This window comes from Chanodichthys erythropterus, chromosome 13 (genome assembly GCF_024489055.1).
Source record: "Chanodichthys erythropterus isolate Z2021 chromosome 13, ASM2448905v1, whole genome shotgun sequence".
Lineage (NCBI taxonomy): Eukaryota > Metazoa > Chordata > Actinopteri > Cypriniformes > Xenocyprididae > Chanodichthys > Chanodichthys erythropterus.
The window spans coordinates 12,639,340-12,658,826 of record NC_090233.1 but is presented as its reverse complement, the minus strand read 5'-3'; the positions used below and the strand labels follow the sequence as shown (position 1 = coordinate 12,658,826).

The 19,487-nt window shown below is 34.9% G+C and overlaps 3 protein-coding genes across 5 annotated transcripts in view; all 3 read left to right on the top strand.

Annotated features, from left to right (window-relative positions):
* tut7 (terminal uridylyl transferase 7) overlaps positions 1–2,578 on the top strand; it is a 34,832-nt gene extending 32,254 nt beyond the window's left edge. For all 3 annotated transcript variants that reach the window (XM_067407415.1, XM_067407416.1, XM_067407414.1), the window contains exon 30: positions 1,903–2,578. In XM_067407415.1, the coding sequence (XP_067263516.1) occupies positions 1,903–1,967 (65 nt within the window). In that variant the 3' untranslated portion in view covers positions 1,968–2,578. The remainder of the gene's footprint in view (positions 1–1,902) is intronic.
* Positions 2,579–3,791: 1,213 nt separating this feature from the next.
* Positions 3,792–10,114, top strand: isca1 (iron-sulfur cluster assembly 1). Its single transcript, XM_067407385.1, has 4 exons — positions 3,792–3,941; positions 8,174–8,227; positions 8,325–8,430; positions 9,157–10,114. Exons 1-4 carry the CDS (start codon positions 3,861–3,863, stop codon positions 9,303–9,305), a joined length of 390 nt encoding a protein of 129 aa, XP_067263486.1. The 5' UTR covers positions 3,792–3,860; the 3' UTR covers positions 9,306–10,114.
* A 5,686-nt stretch (positions 10,115–15,800) lies between these two features.
* LOC137034933 (cyclin-O) lies at positions 15,801–19,111 on the top strand. Its single transcript, XM_067408180.1, has 3 exons — positions 15,801–15,980; positions 18,021–18,206; positions 18,575–19,111. The coding sequence occupies exons 1-3, from the start codon at positions 15,801–15,803 to the stop codon at positions 19,109–19,111; spliced, it is 903 nt and encodes a 300-aa protein (XP_067264281.1).
* Positions 19,112–19,487: the final 376 nt, after the last annotated feature.

Sequence of the window (19,487 nt, the reverse complement as noted above, 5' to 3'; positions counted from 1 at the left end):
CTGTAGGGTTCTAGCACATGCCTTCTGTGCCTGAGTATAAAGCAACTGTCTATTTCTCCATATATTTGTCTATATTCGTTATTGGGAAACCAACACTGCAGGCTGCAGATGCAGCTACAGTCCTGTCAATCATTGCATCGTTATTAGGGCTGGGACAATAAATCGTTGAATCGCGAATCGAGAAATGATTCTGGATTGATTCTGAGATTTTCCTAATGAATCGCCATTATCTCTCGAATCGACTCTGAGATTAGTTTTGAACAGCAGATGGCACTGCGTGCTTTGGAAACAATCGTACTCTGCTCTCTTCCAATTCCTTACACACACCACTTGAACCTTCTATTAAATAATTATTCATAGAGTTCGAAAAGTTTAAAGCGAATTAAAGGTTGTTTGCAGTGGGCTGTATACATTAATCTTGCGTCATAAAAGCATTCTGAGGTGCATGTACATAGCCGAATGCACGAGCGCTCTTCTTCGTGAGCTTTTGAGCGTGCTGTTAAAAACTAGCCTTGAGCGCCATCTGTTGTTAAAAACTAAGCTCTGAATCGATTCAAGAGAAAATCGCAACGCATTCGGAAAATCTCAGAATAGATCCACGAATTGAGATGAATCGATTTATTGTCCCAGCTCTAATCGTTATAAACGTTCACAATGCTGTTGCAGATGAAATATAATGAGGATAACATATCTTTTCGTCAGGTTAGATACTGATTATTAATCATTTAAACCCCTTTATCTAAACCGCTCTACTTAAAGGGCTAGTTCACCCAAAAATGAAAATAATGTCATTTATTACTCACCCTATAAGACCTTCATTCATCTTCAGAACACAAATTAAGATATTTTAGTTGAAATCCGATGGCTCAGTGAGGCCTGCATAGCCAGCAAAGACATTTCCTCTCTCAAGATCCATTAATGTACTAAAAACATATTTAAATCAGTTCATGTGAGTACAGTGGTTCAATATTAATATTATAAAGCGACAAGAATATTTTTGGTGCGACAAAAAAAACGACTTATTTAGTGATGGCTGATTTCAAAACACTGCTTCAGCAAGCTTCAGAGCGTTATGAATCTTTTGTGTCGAATCATGATTCGGATCGCGTGTGAAACCACCAAACTGCTGAAATCACGTGACTTTGGCGCTCCGAACCGCTGATTCGACACAAAAGATTCATATCGCTCCGAATCTTCCTGAAGCAGTGTTTTGAAATCGGCCATCACTAAATAAGTCGTTATTTTGTTTTTTTGGTGCACCAAAAATATTCTCGTCGCTTTATAATATTAATATTGAACCACTGTACTCACATGAACTGATTTAAATATGTTTTTAGTACATTAATGGATCTTGAGAGAGGAAATGTCATTGCTGGCTATGCAGGCCTCACTGAGCCATCGAATTTCAACAAAAATATCTTAATTTGTGTTCTGAAGATGAACGAAGGTCTTACAGGTGTGGAACGACATGAGGGTGAGTAATTAATGACATTATTTTTATTTTTGGGTGAACTAACCCTTTAACCGCCTGTCTTTCGCACCCGTCATGTTAGTAGTTTTTAACACTTTTTATTTGTGTTTGTAGTTCTATTCGAATGGGTTATGGGCAATATTAGCTGTTAGAGTGTGCACGGATCTACACTTCAGATTCTAACCCGAAAAAGAATACTAATTTCAACATACTATGATTTGGGACACTAATTCTAATTTAGAACACTATTTAGGACTTATAATAAGCGAATTGGGACGCACCACATGAGTTGCTGTCATGTGATTGGCTGATTTAATATTTGTCCTAACGAGCAGTTGAACAGGTGTACCTAATAAATCGGCCGGTGAGTGTATGTTTGATAATGTCCTGTTATCATATAATCCATGCTGTGTTTCTCCATCATATTGCAGGTAGTCTTGGCAACAGACATGCGTCCTTATCTGCATCTATGGAGAATTGGAGCCCTTTCAAGTGAAAGCTCTGAAGTACAGGCTGAAGTGGGACACTTTTATGATCTACAGCCTGAGTCCAGTATTATCCTGAACCCCAGTTAGAACACCTCGATGAATGTGCCTTTTATAGGTGTCTAATTTTTAGTTCTGTTTTTTCTAATTGTGGAAAGAACTTGATTGTTTCTCATTTTATCTGTTTTTATTTTTTTAAATTAAGAGTCCAGTTGATTACCTTTGTAATTGTAGCCCCATTGTGTGTTTTGAATTTGCTTGAATAGTTTTAGTAACAAAAATCTTGTGTGTGATCCAAGAAGCATTTTATTTTGTATAAAAAAATGTACATAAAGAAATGTTGACTGGGGTCTATGTATTTACAATTATGCTAATATTAATGTAGGTTAATTGTTGTGCCTTTCAGTTTGGCTGGGCTTGGTTTTAGTTGTTATGCTTTATTGTATTTTGTTTTATGACAGTATTGTATAGTTTATAGCAGTATTTAGTTTTTGCTAAATTAATTGCATATGTTTCGAAGAAGGCTACATTGCCTACCTTGCATTTGCTGCAATGCCAATAAACAAAATGAATTCCCTCCATATTAGTAATTCAACTCTGGTACTTTTTTTTTTTTTTCTTTTTTTTGATGACAATAAATGGATTTTGTCATAATGAGGTCTACACTTTGTCTTTGTAATGTATTTACATTTTTCATATTTCTCATGTGTTAACTTATGCATTTTGTTTTAATGACACACATTCACAAGACGCGTCACTCATATTGTTTTGAATGGGAGAAAGTGCAACGTGCAGTATGGCAGAATAAGTCCCGCCTTCTAAATAAGAGCCAGTAGCAGATTGATAAAGTCATCGCGTCACTGCAGCGGCCGTTAGAAGCAGAGCCTTTGAAAAACATATTTAACGGCTCAGGGGCCGGTTGCATAAACCACTTAGACAACACAACACTCCCACAACACTCGCTCCTGCTCTGCTTCATACTACAGTAACGTTAATAATCGCATCCATGAACATGATTTCTTCCCGAGTCCCATCCCGATTATTTTCCACCGGCTGTAATGTGAAGACCACATGTCCCAAGATTCTGCACTCAAACTTGCCATCATCAAGCTACGCCTTTGTTTTGAATAGGCCTCTAGCGGACAGAAATCTTACATATTGTACCTTTAAAGGGACTGTGGTATCGCCAAAATGATTTGTTAAACATTAATGAGAAGTTAGTGCACCCCAGTGTTATTTTAGTTTTTATTTTGGTTTTATTAATATTGTGAATTTGCTTTTATTTTCATAATTTTTTAGTTTTCATGTTCATTTTAGTCTTAATTATTTACTCATTTCATTATGTGCTTTTGTCATTTTATTATTATTTTTTGTTTCATTTATTTTAATGTTATTTATTTATATTTACTGGTAATTATTTTAGTGCTTTATCTTAAAACTTATTTCAGTTTATTGCCGAGACAACATTTCTAATGTTCATTTAGTTAAATTTTTTAACTATTATTTATTCTATTTTATTTAATTTCAGCTTTATTTCAATCAACATAAGTGTTTTAATGGTATTAGTTTCAGCATATCTATAGTTTCACTTAACGATAATAGAATTATTTATTAGAATCAAATGCAAGCAACTATTACAAAAAACTACTTTTTTCACGTTTACAATTTTTTAATCGTTTTTATAATCGTTCAGCGATCTAGACGTCCTCTGACTTTACGTTAAAACTAGTTGCGTAATATCATCGGTCACATGGTGGTTTTAAAGTCTACAGTGCTGATTACTCATAGGCTGCATAAGCTGTCAATCAAAAAACTAACCAATCCTGTGCGTCCGGTGAGGCGGGCGTTCCTTGCATTAGCTCTGGTGTTTACATCCAAACACGAAGTGCTTAAGTAACTTCAACATGTCAGCCTCCATAGCACGGGCGACAGTAAGGGCGGTCAGCAGACGGAAAATACTGCCAACAAGAGCCGCTTTAACGCTGGTGAGTGCTGACTCTGTTTTCAACACGATGACGAGACCGAATAAACATTTAGTTCTCAAATACTTGCATATTAAGCATATACCATACATAACAGATGCGTTTAGTTCGGTTATCTGATCAATAACGGTAAAATGTTAGACAGCGTCGTCTATTCTGAAACATTCAGATAGATATTCAAATTTAAGAGCAGGTTATTGCAATGTGTTTGAGTTGTTTAAGTTAAATTTGACATGAAGGTCAGTCTTTCAGCAGGTTAGCCGTTAGCAGATAGCTTATCAAGCGCTTAGTAATGTTTATGTATTAAGTGAGTCGCTGCATCAGAACCTTCTAGATGTGCCTATTCAGAGTTGTTGTCATTCACACTATGCATGAATCGTGTTTGGATAATAGCAGTTGTTTAGGGTGAAGTCAGGACATCTTATCTATGTTGCTGTGATCAGATAACAGGCCTGTAATTTAGGTTTGTTGTTAAAGACCCCGAACCACTCCGATTTCAGCATTCCTAAACAAATCTTTACCGAGTACGTGCTGGAGTTGAAATGGTTGTGGAAATGTTTATACAACATTAACCTGTTAACTGTCACTCCCACTTTTTATTTATAGACATTAAAATGCACTATCCAAACTTAAATGTTTGTAATTCAAGAGTACTTTGGAATATAGACATAAGGCTGGTCTTGTTTTAAAGATGAAGTTTGGCAGATTATTGTAGAAGTGAGAAAACGTATCTAAGTAAAATAGAAGTTTAAGTTTATGAAAATGTATGTATATAAATAAATATATATATATATATATTATACAAACATCTGAACAAGATTTCAGGTTGATATCTCAAAAAATGAGCTTTCAGTGAGATTTAGTTTGGGTGCAGTACCACACTTTTTCAATAGATGACACCCAAGATCCATTACTGACCATATAAGGGCGTCTCCATTTCCATATATGGTTTGAGTGATCTGAACCATATATTTCCATTATTTTCATTCAATTTATGAAGTAGACATCCTATATAGAAGTAATATGGGAAGTTTGGCAGAATTTGATATGAATTCAATCTCTAATGAACATAAAAACAACATGAATGTGGGTTATAGATCGCCGCCACAATCATAAATGTATACATATTTGTTTCTATTAAAAACATTTTCAGACCTTTTTTTCTCAAAAAAAAAAAAGGATGTTTTGTACTCTAGGCATGAAAACAAACATGTTTCAACCAATCTTTAATGATTTTTCATGTTCGTCGCTATTTCAAAATAAAGGTCTGAACATGCCTTGAGTATGAAAATATGCTTGTAGCAAATTGATAAATTACTGCTCCTCTGTAATTTTGAAAATCAGTCACCAAATATGAAAACTAGAGATTAGTTTAGGTTTAGTATAGAATATTAATGTTTTAAGTATGTAATGGCTGTGGGCAAGTGACCGTTAACAGGTTAAGTCAGTGAGTGAAACCAACACTAAAGTTATTGTGCATGTTTTTGATGCTAATTACATATTTAGTTGGTGTCAAAGCAGTTTTAACTTAATTTACTATGTGTAATAAAATGTTTGCAAGTAGTAAGCAGACATTTAGCATAAGCTTTTAACTAAAACGACTTCCAGTAGACACCATCAAGTGACAGTGACACTAATATTTCATTGTGTGCAGTACTTGCTCTGCGATGAATCACTGAGCCATTTTATATATATATATATATATATATATATATATATATATATATATATATATATATATATATATATATATATATATTATATATATATAATATATATTATATATAAAATACACACACACACACACACACACACACACAGTCAAACCAAAGATTATTCAGACTCTAGATATAATTTTTGATATTTTTTACTAGTGGGTGCAGGACACTATAGTTAATTTATGTAAGTGAGGATAGCAAAATAAGGTAAACTGTGAAATATTATACCCAAAAATTCTTCATACAGTGGACTACCAGTAAAATTGATAAACATTTGGAGCCAAAAATTATTCAGACACTTTGACCTGACCCTGTTTTGCTTAAGTGTTATCTGACATAATTAAGATTATTTTTTCCTGACACAATTTAACTCTGAGATCTTGTCATATTTTATTACCATATATGATATGTATAGCATCTTCCAGAACATGGAGTCGCATGCGATGCAAGTGTGAGAGGGAGTGGTTTAATCTGGATGATTTAAAGGCACAATGTGTAATTTTCGCCACTAGAGGTCGCTTATTCAAAACAAAGGCATAGTTTGATGACGTCTTGATTTCGCATGATTATGGGAGTTGTTGTCTCCACCTCTACAGCCAGCGGAAAAGAATCCGATGAGACTTGGTCAGAAATCATATTCATGAATGAGCTAATGTATTAAAGATTTATTAACAATACTGTAGTCTGAAGCAGTGTGTTTGAGTGTAATGAGGCCACTGGAGCGATTGCTAATAAGAGACGAGTGCGACACACGGCTTGAGAGCAGCGGAGCTTTTATTATGCTGCAGACGAGCGCTTCCGCTTCTTCCGGTCAAGTATGCGTGGGGTAACACAGCGCTGTTTATCATATTCAGTGCTTCCCACACATAGACTTTACTTGGGCGGGCCGCCCAAGTATAATAACGGCCGCCCAAGTATATTTGGAGACACATTTTTGCTTTTATTATTGTTATCCTCTTATACTTTTATATTCGCGCAAAATAATGAAACCATCCGTGATCGAATCGCTAGTCGTTTCGTACGTGCTCGTTACGTGTGCGTCAGAACTGATTACTCCCACTAACATTCCCACGGGCGCTGCATTTTGCAAAGTCACAAGGTGGCGCTGTTGCATGTTCTACAAGCCCGTGCAACAGCTATTCAGACTCTATGTTCAGACTGCTTCAAAGTGATTCTCAATCAGTGAAAAGCACAGAATTATGTCAAGCGATTGCTAATGAACTCAAGTTGATGAATTATTACAATGTCTACTTTATGGCCTTTTATATAAAATGTTTTAGACGATTGTAAGAATCTGAAGGATCAGCCTGCAATAGTACAGACATTTCAAATTAAGAGTACCTGTGTATTTCGGGGTTGTTTATAATTAAGTCAAGTAGTCAAAAGTCAAAGTAATTAAAAGTTTTTTCTTTTTCTTTTGGGCATTATTGGTATTTTGGTAAATTGTATTTAATTTGATTTCCATTTAATTCATAGTAAATTATTGTAGTCTCCCCCACAGGAAGAAAAGACTAAGAACATTATTTGACACCTATATTATTCATTTTATAAATTTTACTAGTAAAATCTGTGTCCCATTCACTGAGAGAGACACTATATGACAGCAAGGAGACCATAGGAGAACCATTTAAATGCTGGAATTTTGCATAATTTACAATGCATAATAATGCATAATATTAGTATGTAATTAAATGTAATAGTATGCTATGTAATTAAACTTATTTCAATAAATAAAAATACTGTTAAAAATCACACATTATTTGTTTGTCACATGTAGTAGACCGTTTTTGTGCCGTGGGTAATGGGAGGATTTTTCGCACGGCTACCACCGCAAGTATATTTCCAACCTGTGGGAAGCACTGACATTAGATACATTTGTGTGTTGGAAGTTGTTATATTAGTATAAAACATGATACAAGTAAATCAAGAAAACGAGATTTAAACATTAAGATTTACTGTGTTGAACTTAATAACATAATTAGTTTTCTGTTGATGAGGATAACGCGATGAGGATAAATCAAGGATAATGCGGGTATGATGTCATTAATAGGCGATTTAAACATTCCTGGAAACATTCGGGATAATGTAAGTACACAAGTCAGCAAAATATATAACATTGTTCTAGTAGTTTTTGGATATTTAAATCCCCCCCAAAAAAAAAAAAATGGATTGTTTGCGTCCAGTCATCAGCACCTCCACATTCTTTAAAGAGTTGTTTGCAACTGAACTGGAATTATTGATAAGTTTAGCTGAAATTTAAACATATTAGGAAAATAGATGATGGGACGGTTGTTTTTGATGATAAACTATATTTTCTTTCTTCTTTAGTTAAATTTTATTTGAATATTGTCTTTACTGCAACATAGAGGAAAAACATTAATTTGATATCTATGTATTCTGCTGTAAAAATGAACAACATTACATTTTTTCTCAATTTCAGATGACCTTTTGATCATGATTAAATGAAATTCTTATAATCCCACAAATGATCAATAAGTGTATTTTTTTCATTTTCAGACGCCTTCAGCTGTGAATAAAGTCAAACAGCTTTTACAGAATAAACCAGAATATGTGAGTATTTGTTTTATTTTTAGTCATGAGCATTTGCAGCCTCAGTGATACATTTTTCCCGTCTCATTCTTTAAATTCTTCATCCGTCTTCAAACAGATTGGCCTGAAGGTTGGTGTTCGAACCAGAGGTTGCAATGGCCTCACGTATACTCTTGACTATACTAAAGAGAGAGACAAATCAGATGAGGAGGTGCTGCAAGATGGTGAGTGGGCAAATTAATACAGTATTATATTTTATTAACTCTACCGTGGTCTTTTTAAGATTTAAAAAAAGAATTGTCACTTCTGCTCCCCAAGGCTGCATTTATTTGCTCAAAAATACAGTAAAAATAGTGAAATATTATTACAATTTAAAATGGCTGTTTTCTATTTGAATATATTGTAATTTATAGGGATGCACCGATATGAACATTTTGGTCGATACCAATAACTGATAATTCTTTATATTTGAAAGCCGATAACCGATATATTGGCTGATAAAAATGAATCCAAATTTTTATATAATTTTTAAGAGGCTGATTATAAAAACAAAAGTCTCACCACTAAAATCCATGTCCCAAGCACACTATTATAATGTTCACATTATAATTTTATGTAGATTATATGACAGACTTGCGCTTCACATGATGAACTTAACTGTATTTTCCTTTTTGAAGTGATTTCAATCATATTTCAAGCAATTCAAAACCATCATGGTGAAAAGTGCGCATCTGAAGTGTCTCAGCTGAAGGAAATAATCCATTATTTATCCACTTTAATATATCGGCCACATTTTCTTACCAGGCTGATAACATTAAAAGTGAACATGTATCGGCCGATACCGATATGGTGGCCGATATATTGTGCATCCCTCTGAACAGAAGTGTGTTAAGTAAATTCTACACACGTACACAGAAATGTTATGTCGTATTTGTTGTGTATTTCTCCAGGCGTGAGAGTGTTCATCGAGAAGAAGGCTCAGCTGACGCTGCTCGGCACAGAGATGGATTTTGTCGAATCGAAACTTTCCAGCGAGTTTGTGTTCAACAATCCCAACATCAAAGGGACGTGTGGTTGTGGGGAAAGCTTCAACATGTGAACCTCACCGCATCTAGAGCTCGACCCTTCCAGGGCATCCCATCCAAATCCTAGAATCAAAGATCCATCTTGAAGATTTGTGGGTAAAGAGCTGGAGAAAGAGACTGATGCTTAGTGGCCTGTTTGTGCATCATTTCCTGTGCTGCCACCAGTCACCTCAACACAAGCCCGTGTTTCAGAAAACCTGTTAGAGGTTCATTAACTTAAATGCTCTGATTCTGTTCATTTCACTATTGCTTGTACACACTTTGAGAAGCTTGTTATGTATTTAACATGTGCCTGTACGTCATGCAGCTCAGAGGAGAGTTAGAACTGCACTCCATTACATTGCTTTGATCTCTGAAGAAACTTTGTGTGCCGTTCAGTCACGCTGACATGTGTTCATATTTGCTAATCCAATTATTGTGTTGTGCTGAGGCTTATCCTGATGAGCCGAACCTGCTGAATGTCGTAACATGTCTCTTCATCATCACAGCTCAGGTCTAAATGCACCACACAAGACATTTGCAGTTGCTTCCTCGTGGTTATTTTGTGCACATTTGGTGGATTGTGGACCAGCAGTATAAATCTGTAACAATCTACATAATATTAAAAGATTCATCTGCCTTTTAATATAACCTTTGCACTTTCAGCATGCCACTTTTTGCCCCATAATGTGATAATGTGCAGCACAGGAACTGATGACATTTAGAGTTTTAAAATGCAATTGTTTGACTTGAATTTGTTTTCTGTTGAAGTATTAGTGTAATATGTACATAACTAATGTAAATCCCATCGACTGTCATTTAACGCACAAATAAACTTACGTTTTACTTCTGTGCTGTTTCTTGAATGAACTGCCTTTAGTGTCCTGAGTGTGGTGCTGTTTTTAAAGAAATGATACTAAAAAAATGGAAATGTGTACTTCTAAAATCTAAATTCCCTCCCTGAAAAAAGCCGCATGAGTTTCCATTTATCTCACTGCACTGATTATATACAGATATTATGATTAAGTGTTTATGAACTGGCATTATGCAGATAATAAATGTCAAAATATTTGGTTTATTTATTATAAATCAATTTTTATTTTCTCTGTCAAGCATGCATTAATTGTCAGTAAAATATAAACAGATTGGGAAAATATTTTAATTTCATCCTATTTATGTATAGATTTATTTGCATTGATTTCCAAATTATCGATCACGAATGTTTAGTAAGACAAAAAGATGCAGATGAACTCACTGATGAGGCAACACATCACATCAGAGTTTTAGTATAATTGCTTCTTAAAGGCCTGTACACATCAAGAACAATAAAGATAAATATAACTGCGAGCAGCAATCATCGGGGTTCGAGCGCTTCAAGGACGTGCGTAAAAAGGTATTGTTTTATTTAGCAAGCCTGTAACCATCTGGATCATACATGGAAAATACCATTTTTACAGCAAATACAGGCAGGAAATATATGGTTGTTAAAGCTTTTTAACAGTTATCAAGGCTGAGCCAAAAGCTTAGGACTAGTTCGCCAAAGTTGGTTTTCGAAAAATAATCTCCAATATTTAATGAGCGGTTTCTTGGACAGAGGTGGTCCTAGAGGCAAAGTTGCTCAGAATAAGGAGTTCTACCATGTGGTATGAATGTTGTGTGCATGTGCAAAAAAATCTCTATTTGAATATATTGTAAAATGTAATTTATAGGGATTCACCGATAAGACAATTTTGGCCAATACCGATAATTCTTTATCTTTGAAAGATAATATATATAAATAAACAATATATTGGCTGAAAAATCTGAATCCAAATTTTTATATAATTTTTGAGAGCCTGGAAAACACAAAGGCTGATGTGTGGTTTCATTCCGATCGGCCTCCGTTAACCTTGTCTGATAGCTGCTCAAAATTCATTGGCTGATGGCGGACATGTTTTTTTGGCGTACTTCAATGTCTTCATAGACAATCATGGCACCTCGGACAAAGACACTGCTTGTCAATTTTCAAGTCGATCGGACAAATGGTGAAGTTGTTATTGCCCTTTTAAAGTTTTTTTTGCTGTTTTAGCGCCACCAAGTGGCCAATCACCATGTCCTTTTTTATGTGACCACAGATTGCGCTCTAACATAGGTGTGCTGAGTTTGGTCAAAATATCTCATTCCGTTTACAAGTTATAGCAATTTTAGTAAAAGTGGCTCCACCCACTTTGACCGTTTTGGCGGCCCTTAGGGACCATGAATCCAAATTTAAACTTTTTTTGATAATTATTGACAATCAGACTTAGGAGAATCTCACTGCACTGGTTTGGGTCCGATCAGGTCAAAAACCTAGGACTAGTTCGCAAAAGTAGGTTTTTCAAAATATCTAAAATACCCGAAAATTTTTAATTCTAACGGTTCAGGAGTTATGAGCGATCTCAAACTTTTCACCGCTGTAGCGCCCCCGTCAGGCCGATCGGAGTGAGCTTTGGTGACGTTGTAGATGGTGTGAGTACTACCAGCCTTCAAAGTTTCAAGTCTCTATGACTTATGGTTTGGTCTGCCCGATCACTTTTATGGGAGAACGCTGATCCTTGGATATTTTAACAGCTACAATAGTGTTTCAGTGATACACGCCTGAACTACTAATTATAACGATAATAACTATATTAGCGTCCAGCCAGCGGAGGATTTAATCTAAGCGCGTGCTGCATTTTTGTCTTCTGTCACTTTAAATGATCGAGCTCAGCAGGATGGATTCTGATTGGCTGTTTTTATCTTCCGACAATATCGTTCACGGTTGGCGTGGACTCTGCTATTCTTTTTTATATATTTAGAATGATTTTTAGAACTATCACGGTGTGTCGTAATTACCGTAATTATTCTGACTTGTAACAAGCATTCAAGTGAACTCGTAAATAACAACTTTAGACTCGTAATTTTCTTAATGCTACGACTTGTACCATGTGACTACTGCGGATTTATTTTTCCGTTCATGGTGCACGAGAAAAGACAGCTCCAAGTACAGTGTTACATGTTGTAATCTCTTATTTACGGTAATTACAACATGGCGTGAACGCAGGTTTATCGTTATCTTCCTTGGTGTGAACAGGCCTTTAACCAGACACATAAAACAACTGAACAGACTGTATTTATGACAGATCAGTCCGTACTATCTGTATATATTTTATCTTAACTGCAGCTTGAATGAATTGCAACTTTAACTTACAAGGCGAGCTGCCAGCATATACAAAAACTGCCTCTTTATTGACTCCCCTGAATATATTAATGTGTGAACAGAGCTGATAAGATTTAGTTGTTGTTGCTGGACAGTTTCATACTATTATGTTTGCATATGGCTAGACTGAAAGGAAGGGAAAAGCTCTTGCTCCTTTTCTTTTCAGACATAGAGTTTCCTCTTTTTGTATCTTTCACAGCTGCAGGGGTTATTGATCTCCAATTATTTTTTTCCTCTCCATCATCTGTCTTCCTGGTCACACAGATGTCCATCCTCCATGGATTTTGTTTTTAGCTTCCCTTTTCTCGTGTCTCAAGAGTTTTGTTTTTATTAAGTTCTTCATCGTCACAGATCTGAATAACGGCTCTACAGCTGGACCTCATTATTTGAAGCAGCATCTCTAAACAGGAGTAAACAGAGAGAGTCATTAAAAACACTTCAACTCATTTCACTGTGTCGAATGACATTATTTGATGTGGATCTGTCAAGACTAATTTCACCCTTCAATTAATGATTTGCTTACTTTTGTAAACAAGCAAACTTGTCAAATTTGCCCCTATTTGGGTGTGAGCAAAAACACGCCGTTTCTGTGTGTGTCCCTTTAAATGCAAATGAGCTGCTGCTCCCGGCCCCCTTTCCAGAAGAGGGCGGAGCTTTAACAGCTCGTGCTTCGGTTGCTCAACAGTAACAAAGCTGGAGAATCTCACGCAGCCAAAATGAGGATTGTCAGTGTTGGTGTTCAGCCTTACATTGTTCAAACTGGAGTCGACACTGATGGAGAGACTCAGGAAGAAGTTACAACTTTTAGAATGAAACTGGACGTTTCTGAATGGTTAGTGGATAAATTTATGTAGTTGCTGTGGAGTTGATTCAACTCATCCACTAGCATGTGCCGTCATGTTCATCTTTTGTGCAAATCCAGGGTTGAATTGATCCTCTTTTGTGAAGCAGTCCGGTGTAAAATGACGGCATGATAACAACACTCTACTACAACAACTCTTCCTCTTCTCTAAAGCAGCCCAACATGGCCCCGCCCTTTGTTGCATGTTCTTCGGGGGTGGGGTTTATGTAAATTTTAGGGTTTGTGATGTCACCAACCCAAGAAGAAACTCGTTGTAGTCCATACCAGCTGTTTGTTGTAGTACTTAAACAGCGAATTCTGTAAAATAAAATCTCTTTCTTTGCATTGAACTTTGAGTGTAACTTTGCAGATGTTGTTTATGATTAAACAGCAACATTACTCACTAACTAAAATCAAACCCCTTTAATTTTAAACACTATATATATATATATAGGTTATATACAGTACAGTCCAAAAGTTTGGAACCACTAAGATTTTTAATGTTTTTAAAAGAAGTTTCGTCTGCTCACCAAGGCTACATTTATTTAATTAAAAATACAGTAAAAAACAGTAATATTGTGAAATATTATTACAATTTAAAATAACTGTTTGAATATATTTCACAAAGTAATTTATTCCTGTGATGCAAAGCTGAATTTTCAGCATCGTTACTCAAGTCATCAGAAATCATTAATATGCTGATTTGCTACCATTCAAAAGTTTGGGGTCAGTAAGAATTTTTATTTGTATTTTTTTGAAAAGAAATTAAAGAAATGAATACTTTTATTCAGCAAGGATGCATTAAATCAATCAAAAGTGTCAGTAAAGACATTTATAATGTTACAAAAGATTAGATTTCAGATAAACACTGTTCTTTTGAACTTTCTATTCATCAAATAATCCTGAAAAAAAATATTGTACACAAATATTTTGTACAATTGTACACATTAAATGTTTTTTGAGCAGCAGATCAGCATATTAGAATGATTTCTGAAGGATCATGTGACACTGAAGACTGGAGTAATGATGCTGAAAATTCAGATTTGATCACAGGAATAAATTACTTTGTCAAATATATTTAAATGGTACACAGTTATTTTAAATTGTAATAATATTTCACAATATTACTGTTTTTACTGTATTTTTAATTAAATAAATGTAGCCTTGGTGAGCAGACGAAACTTCTTTTAAAAACATTAAAAATCTTAGTGGTTCCAAACTTATGGACTGTACTGTAGTAATATATATATATATATATATATATATATATATATATATATATATATATATATATATATATATATATATATATATATATATATATATATATATTAGAGCTGTAAAATGGATAAATCGTGATTAATCACATCTACCATAAAAGTTTGTAAATATATAGGCTGTGTGTGTGTGTATGTATGTACAGTGTGTATATATATATATATATATATATATATATATATATATATATATATATATATATATATATATATATATATATATATATATATATACACGTATACACATATATTTACAAATTTTTATGTTAGATGTGATTAATCATGATTAATACGACTAATATATAAATTTATTGTTAAGATATACAGTATATATTTATATTTAATCATATGATCACATATAGGGAAGACTGGGGCTAGTTGTTAAATAGGAAAGATGCTACAACTTCTGTATCTCACTGATGTTTTGGGTCTAGATGCACAAATGCCTTTTTTCAACCACAGTCTTTTGCATAAATTCTTATTTTATCTTACATTCTAAAAAGAAAAAAAGGTTCTTTGGCATTGATGGTTTCATGAAGAGCCCTCATCTTCCATGAAACACTTTCATTGCACAAAAGGTTCTTTATAGTGTAATTTAGATTAACACTAAGAAAAACGTTTCACTGATGATGTTCACTGAAAGGGTCTTCGGGGAAACAAAAATGGCTTTATGATGGCTTTACAGCATTGCTGTAAAAAAAAAAAAACCTTTAAAACCTTTATTTTTAAGAATTGCATAAACGTTTTTGTTTTTTGTTTTTTTTAATCTATGTTGGTATCAAATGACAAACTCATTTAAAACTGCTTTTTTAGTTTTACAGTTGTTTAACTGTTTAAGTCTATTGCTGAAAAGCTTTGAAATAACCTATAACAGATAAGCAGAGAAGATAAAAGAGTTATATATATTTGTTAAATCAAGTAACGCTTGAGTTTTGCGCGTGCAGCTTGTCTGGGCGACACCTGCGGCTCCTGGGGGACAGTTGTCATGACAACGCGTGTACGCGGGCTGTATAGCGCCCTACAGTGCGCGCTAAAACACCCGGGAAAGACCCCGTTTACAAGCACCATCTCACCTGAAAACAATGCATTCGCCTGAGAGACCGTATGGTGCAGCAGGATGCCGATCATGTGGGGAAATCTTTCAGTACAACATCCATCCCAGCAGTAGAGAATCTTTTCGTGTGTTTCGTCAGAGATGTCTATATTAAGTGACTCTGGCTTTGAGGAAGACCTTCACACTTCTCCAGTGCACCAGCGGGCGGCGGGTTCAACATCAGCCTGGCATGAGTGCGATTATGAGGAGAGCTGCTTCATCATCCAGAGACACAATGAGCTGCAGTTTCTCGCGCACAACTGCCTCGCGCGGCAACCTCAGGTGAGAGCATCATACACCTCTCACACACACACACCTAAACAGAGTTTTATTATTATTATTATTGAAAGAAATTCATACATTTATTCAGAAATGAAGCATTAAAGTGATCAAATGTTACAAAAGATGTCTATTTCAAATTAATTCTGTTCTTAAAGAAACCTGATCAGGGTTATAAAGCAGCACAAAAAATGTTTCTTGAGCATCAAATCATCATATTAGAATGATTTCTGAAGGATCATGTGAAACTGAAGACTGGAGTAATGATGCTGAAAATTCAGCTTTGATCACTGGAATAAGTTACATTTTACTAAATATTCACATAGAAAACATTTAATATAAATTGTAATAATATTTCACAGTATTTCGTTTTTGTTTTTCAAATAAATGCAGAGGCATAACAATAACACAGGTGTTATTGTAGGCTATTCAACAGCTAAATATGACGATATTGGAATTTTAGTTTGGGGGATAAAAATGAGAAGAAGAAAAAAGTCTTAATTTAAGACAGTTTTAAACTATGATTTAAAGAAACAGACAACCATAGAGAAAACAAGCATTTGTGACCGGTGTCCGAAATCGAATACTCTCTTATTTTGTAAAAGTAGTTTCTTCACGACTGCTAAAAAAGTATCTAGTATGAATTCAATCCAGATGTAAGCTACTACATTCACCATGTTGTCATTATCATGTGACCTACCAGCATCAGTTGCATCACTTCACTGCTATTCATAAATCCTCTCCCGTGGCCTCATGTTATAGTAAAGTGTCCATCATATGCACACTTGCATTAGGTCCTTTTTGTCTACTCTTTTATGAGTACTGTGAATTTGAACATACTTTTTTTGTCACATACTATTTTTCGCCTACTATATAGGGAAGTATGTGATTTTGGATTTGGCACGTGACGGTAGCAAATTTTCATGTTGTGATACTTGCTGAAGGTTTTATCACGGTATTATCATGATATTGAAATAAAGTTGCAAAAAAAGTATGCAATACTCTAACAGGTTTAGTAACTTTTTCTAGTAACAAAAGAACTGAACATTTAAATAAGCACTACACACAAAAAAAATGATAAAGTAAACAAATGTTTCAAACAGATTAAAGTGCAAAAGTATTGCAAAGAACAAAAGGTATCACTTTACAATAAGGTCTCATGCTTTAAGTAACATTAACAATGAGCAAGAGCTACATTTGTGACAGAAGTTATTATTCTTTGTTAAAGTTAGTTAAAAATACAACTATTAGTTAAGTTTTGCTCAGGTCGATTAATACAGTTAAAACTTTTGATTTTAATAAAGTGTTATCAAATGTTCAAATTAAGATTAATAAATACTTTTGAAGTATTTTTCATTGTCAGTTTATGTTAACTAATAAATAAACTAATATTACATAATGGAGCTTTATTGTAAAGTGTGACTGAATAGAATCAGAACATATTAAAACAACATCAAGGGCATGTTGTAGTTCAGATTAAAATATAAAAATGTTTAAGTTTGAAAATAAATAGTCTTAAGGCTCTTTAAGTGTTTGGTGCTGTGATGAACACAATAGCAAATACAAAAATCTGAAACATTAAAATACTGTAGGCTGGTAGCTGTAGCTACCAGCCTACAGTATTTCCGGGGTAACCGCTGCATTTCTGCTGTTCCATCCGCGCCATCTGCTGTCAGAAAGTGCACTTTCCTGCACGTCTCTTTCACTCGTTCCGCCATGTGCTGCTCATGCACATTGGGTTAGTTTACATCAGTGCGCATGCCTCTTTAACGCAGCATACAGCAGTGAATTTTAAATGGTTGATGGGTAAAGTATTCTTAAAATGCATTCTAAAAACCTGAATAATTCTTTAAAAATAATTATTCAATGGATTTTGAAGTGCCCACGATTACAATATCGTGCATATTCATTATCGTGATATATCGCAATATTGTAATATTACCGGATGCAGATATCCCTCTATTACTGTTGTTTTTCTTACTGTTACCAATGATATAATTGCTTTGCCTAGTAATTTTTACATGATTTTTTATATTCTTCTAGATTACTGCAGAGGCTCGCAGCAAACTGGTCAGCTGGCTCATAGCTGTGCACAGGCAGCTCAAACTGTCTTTTGAATCGTGCTGCTTGGCTGTTAATATCATGGACCGGTTCTTGATCACTACCTCAGTCGCGGCAGACTGCTTCCAGTTACTGGGGGTGACATCTTTACTGATCGCCACAAAACAGGTGGAGTAGAGCGCTCTCTTTTACTCAGCAGTTTCATTGTGGTTCTAAAAATAAATAGCACAGAGGTTCTAGTTATTGTTATTGATGTTAGTTATTAGGTATTGTTTTATTGGTTTTGGGATATTTGAATCCCAAAATCATACATATTGTGCCTTTAATAGTTTACAATAAATGATTGTTAGTATATTCCTCAGTATACTTTAATCATATTTCAAAGACAATAGAAGTAATTATTTAATTATATATAAAGATGTACTTTAGTCCTGCTGAAGTGGCTAAAAATGCTTAGTATTCACTTTTCAGGCACAATGGATTACAAATATGTATGTAAATCCCAGTGATTGACTTCTGATGTTTGTGTTTTCCAGGTTGAAGTGTATTCGCCTCGCATCACACAACTTCTGTCGCTTTGCTGCAATTCTTTTTCCAGAGAACAGCTGTGCAATCTCGAATGCCTGGTCCTTCTCAGACTCAATTTTAGACTGGCTGCACCTACCCTTGCTTTCTTTCTGGACTATTTCACCAGTCGCCTTGCTGGATTTCAGAGCGGTAGAGCCATCAGTACTCAGGATACAAACACGTGGAAGGAGCACGGAGCTGCTGAGATGAAGTGGAAATGGCTGGCTTGCAAAGTGTGTGAACTGAGTCTGGCTGACTACACATTCAACAAGTATATGCCTTCTGTGATTGTGCAGTGTGCCGTGAAACTGGCAAAAGATCTGCTGGAGACACATTCAGTGCAGTCCACAGACAATGACGCTGGCTCAGTGAAGACATCGGAGTCATTCAGTTTTGAAGAGTATCCACCATTGACCTGTGAAAATCAGCTGTTGTTTCAGCAATGCACAGACGATCTGAAATTGTTGGTTTCTCTTAATCGAGATGCAGTCCAGGACTTCATATGACTATAAACCATTATTTCTGTCCAGGGTGGACTTGTAATACTCATGCAGTCAAGCAGTATTCGTCCCAAAAATTATTTATACAAAAGTAAGGTTTTATTTTACATGTTTATGTAGAATCAAACGTTTTAGACTTTTTGTTTCTAAGAACTCTAAAATTAAATTGCAATTCATAAAAAGAATGGTCACCCCTGTTTTTTGAGTGTTTAAAATGCAACTTAAATGGTTGTAATTCATGAATGCTTTGGTCTCTTTTTAAAGAAGATACCACTGTAGTCACATGAACTGTTTTAAATACGTCTTTAGTACCTTTCTGGGGGTTTAACTTACGTTAACTTACTCTCAATGCAGGCCTCACTGAGGCATTGGATTTTATCAA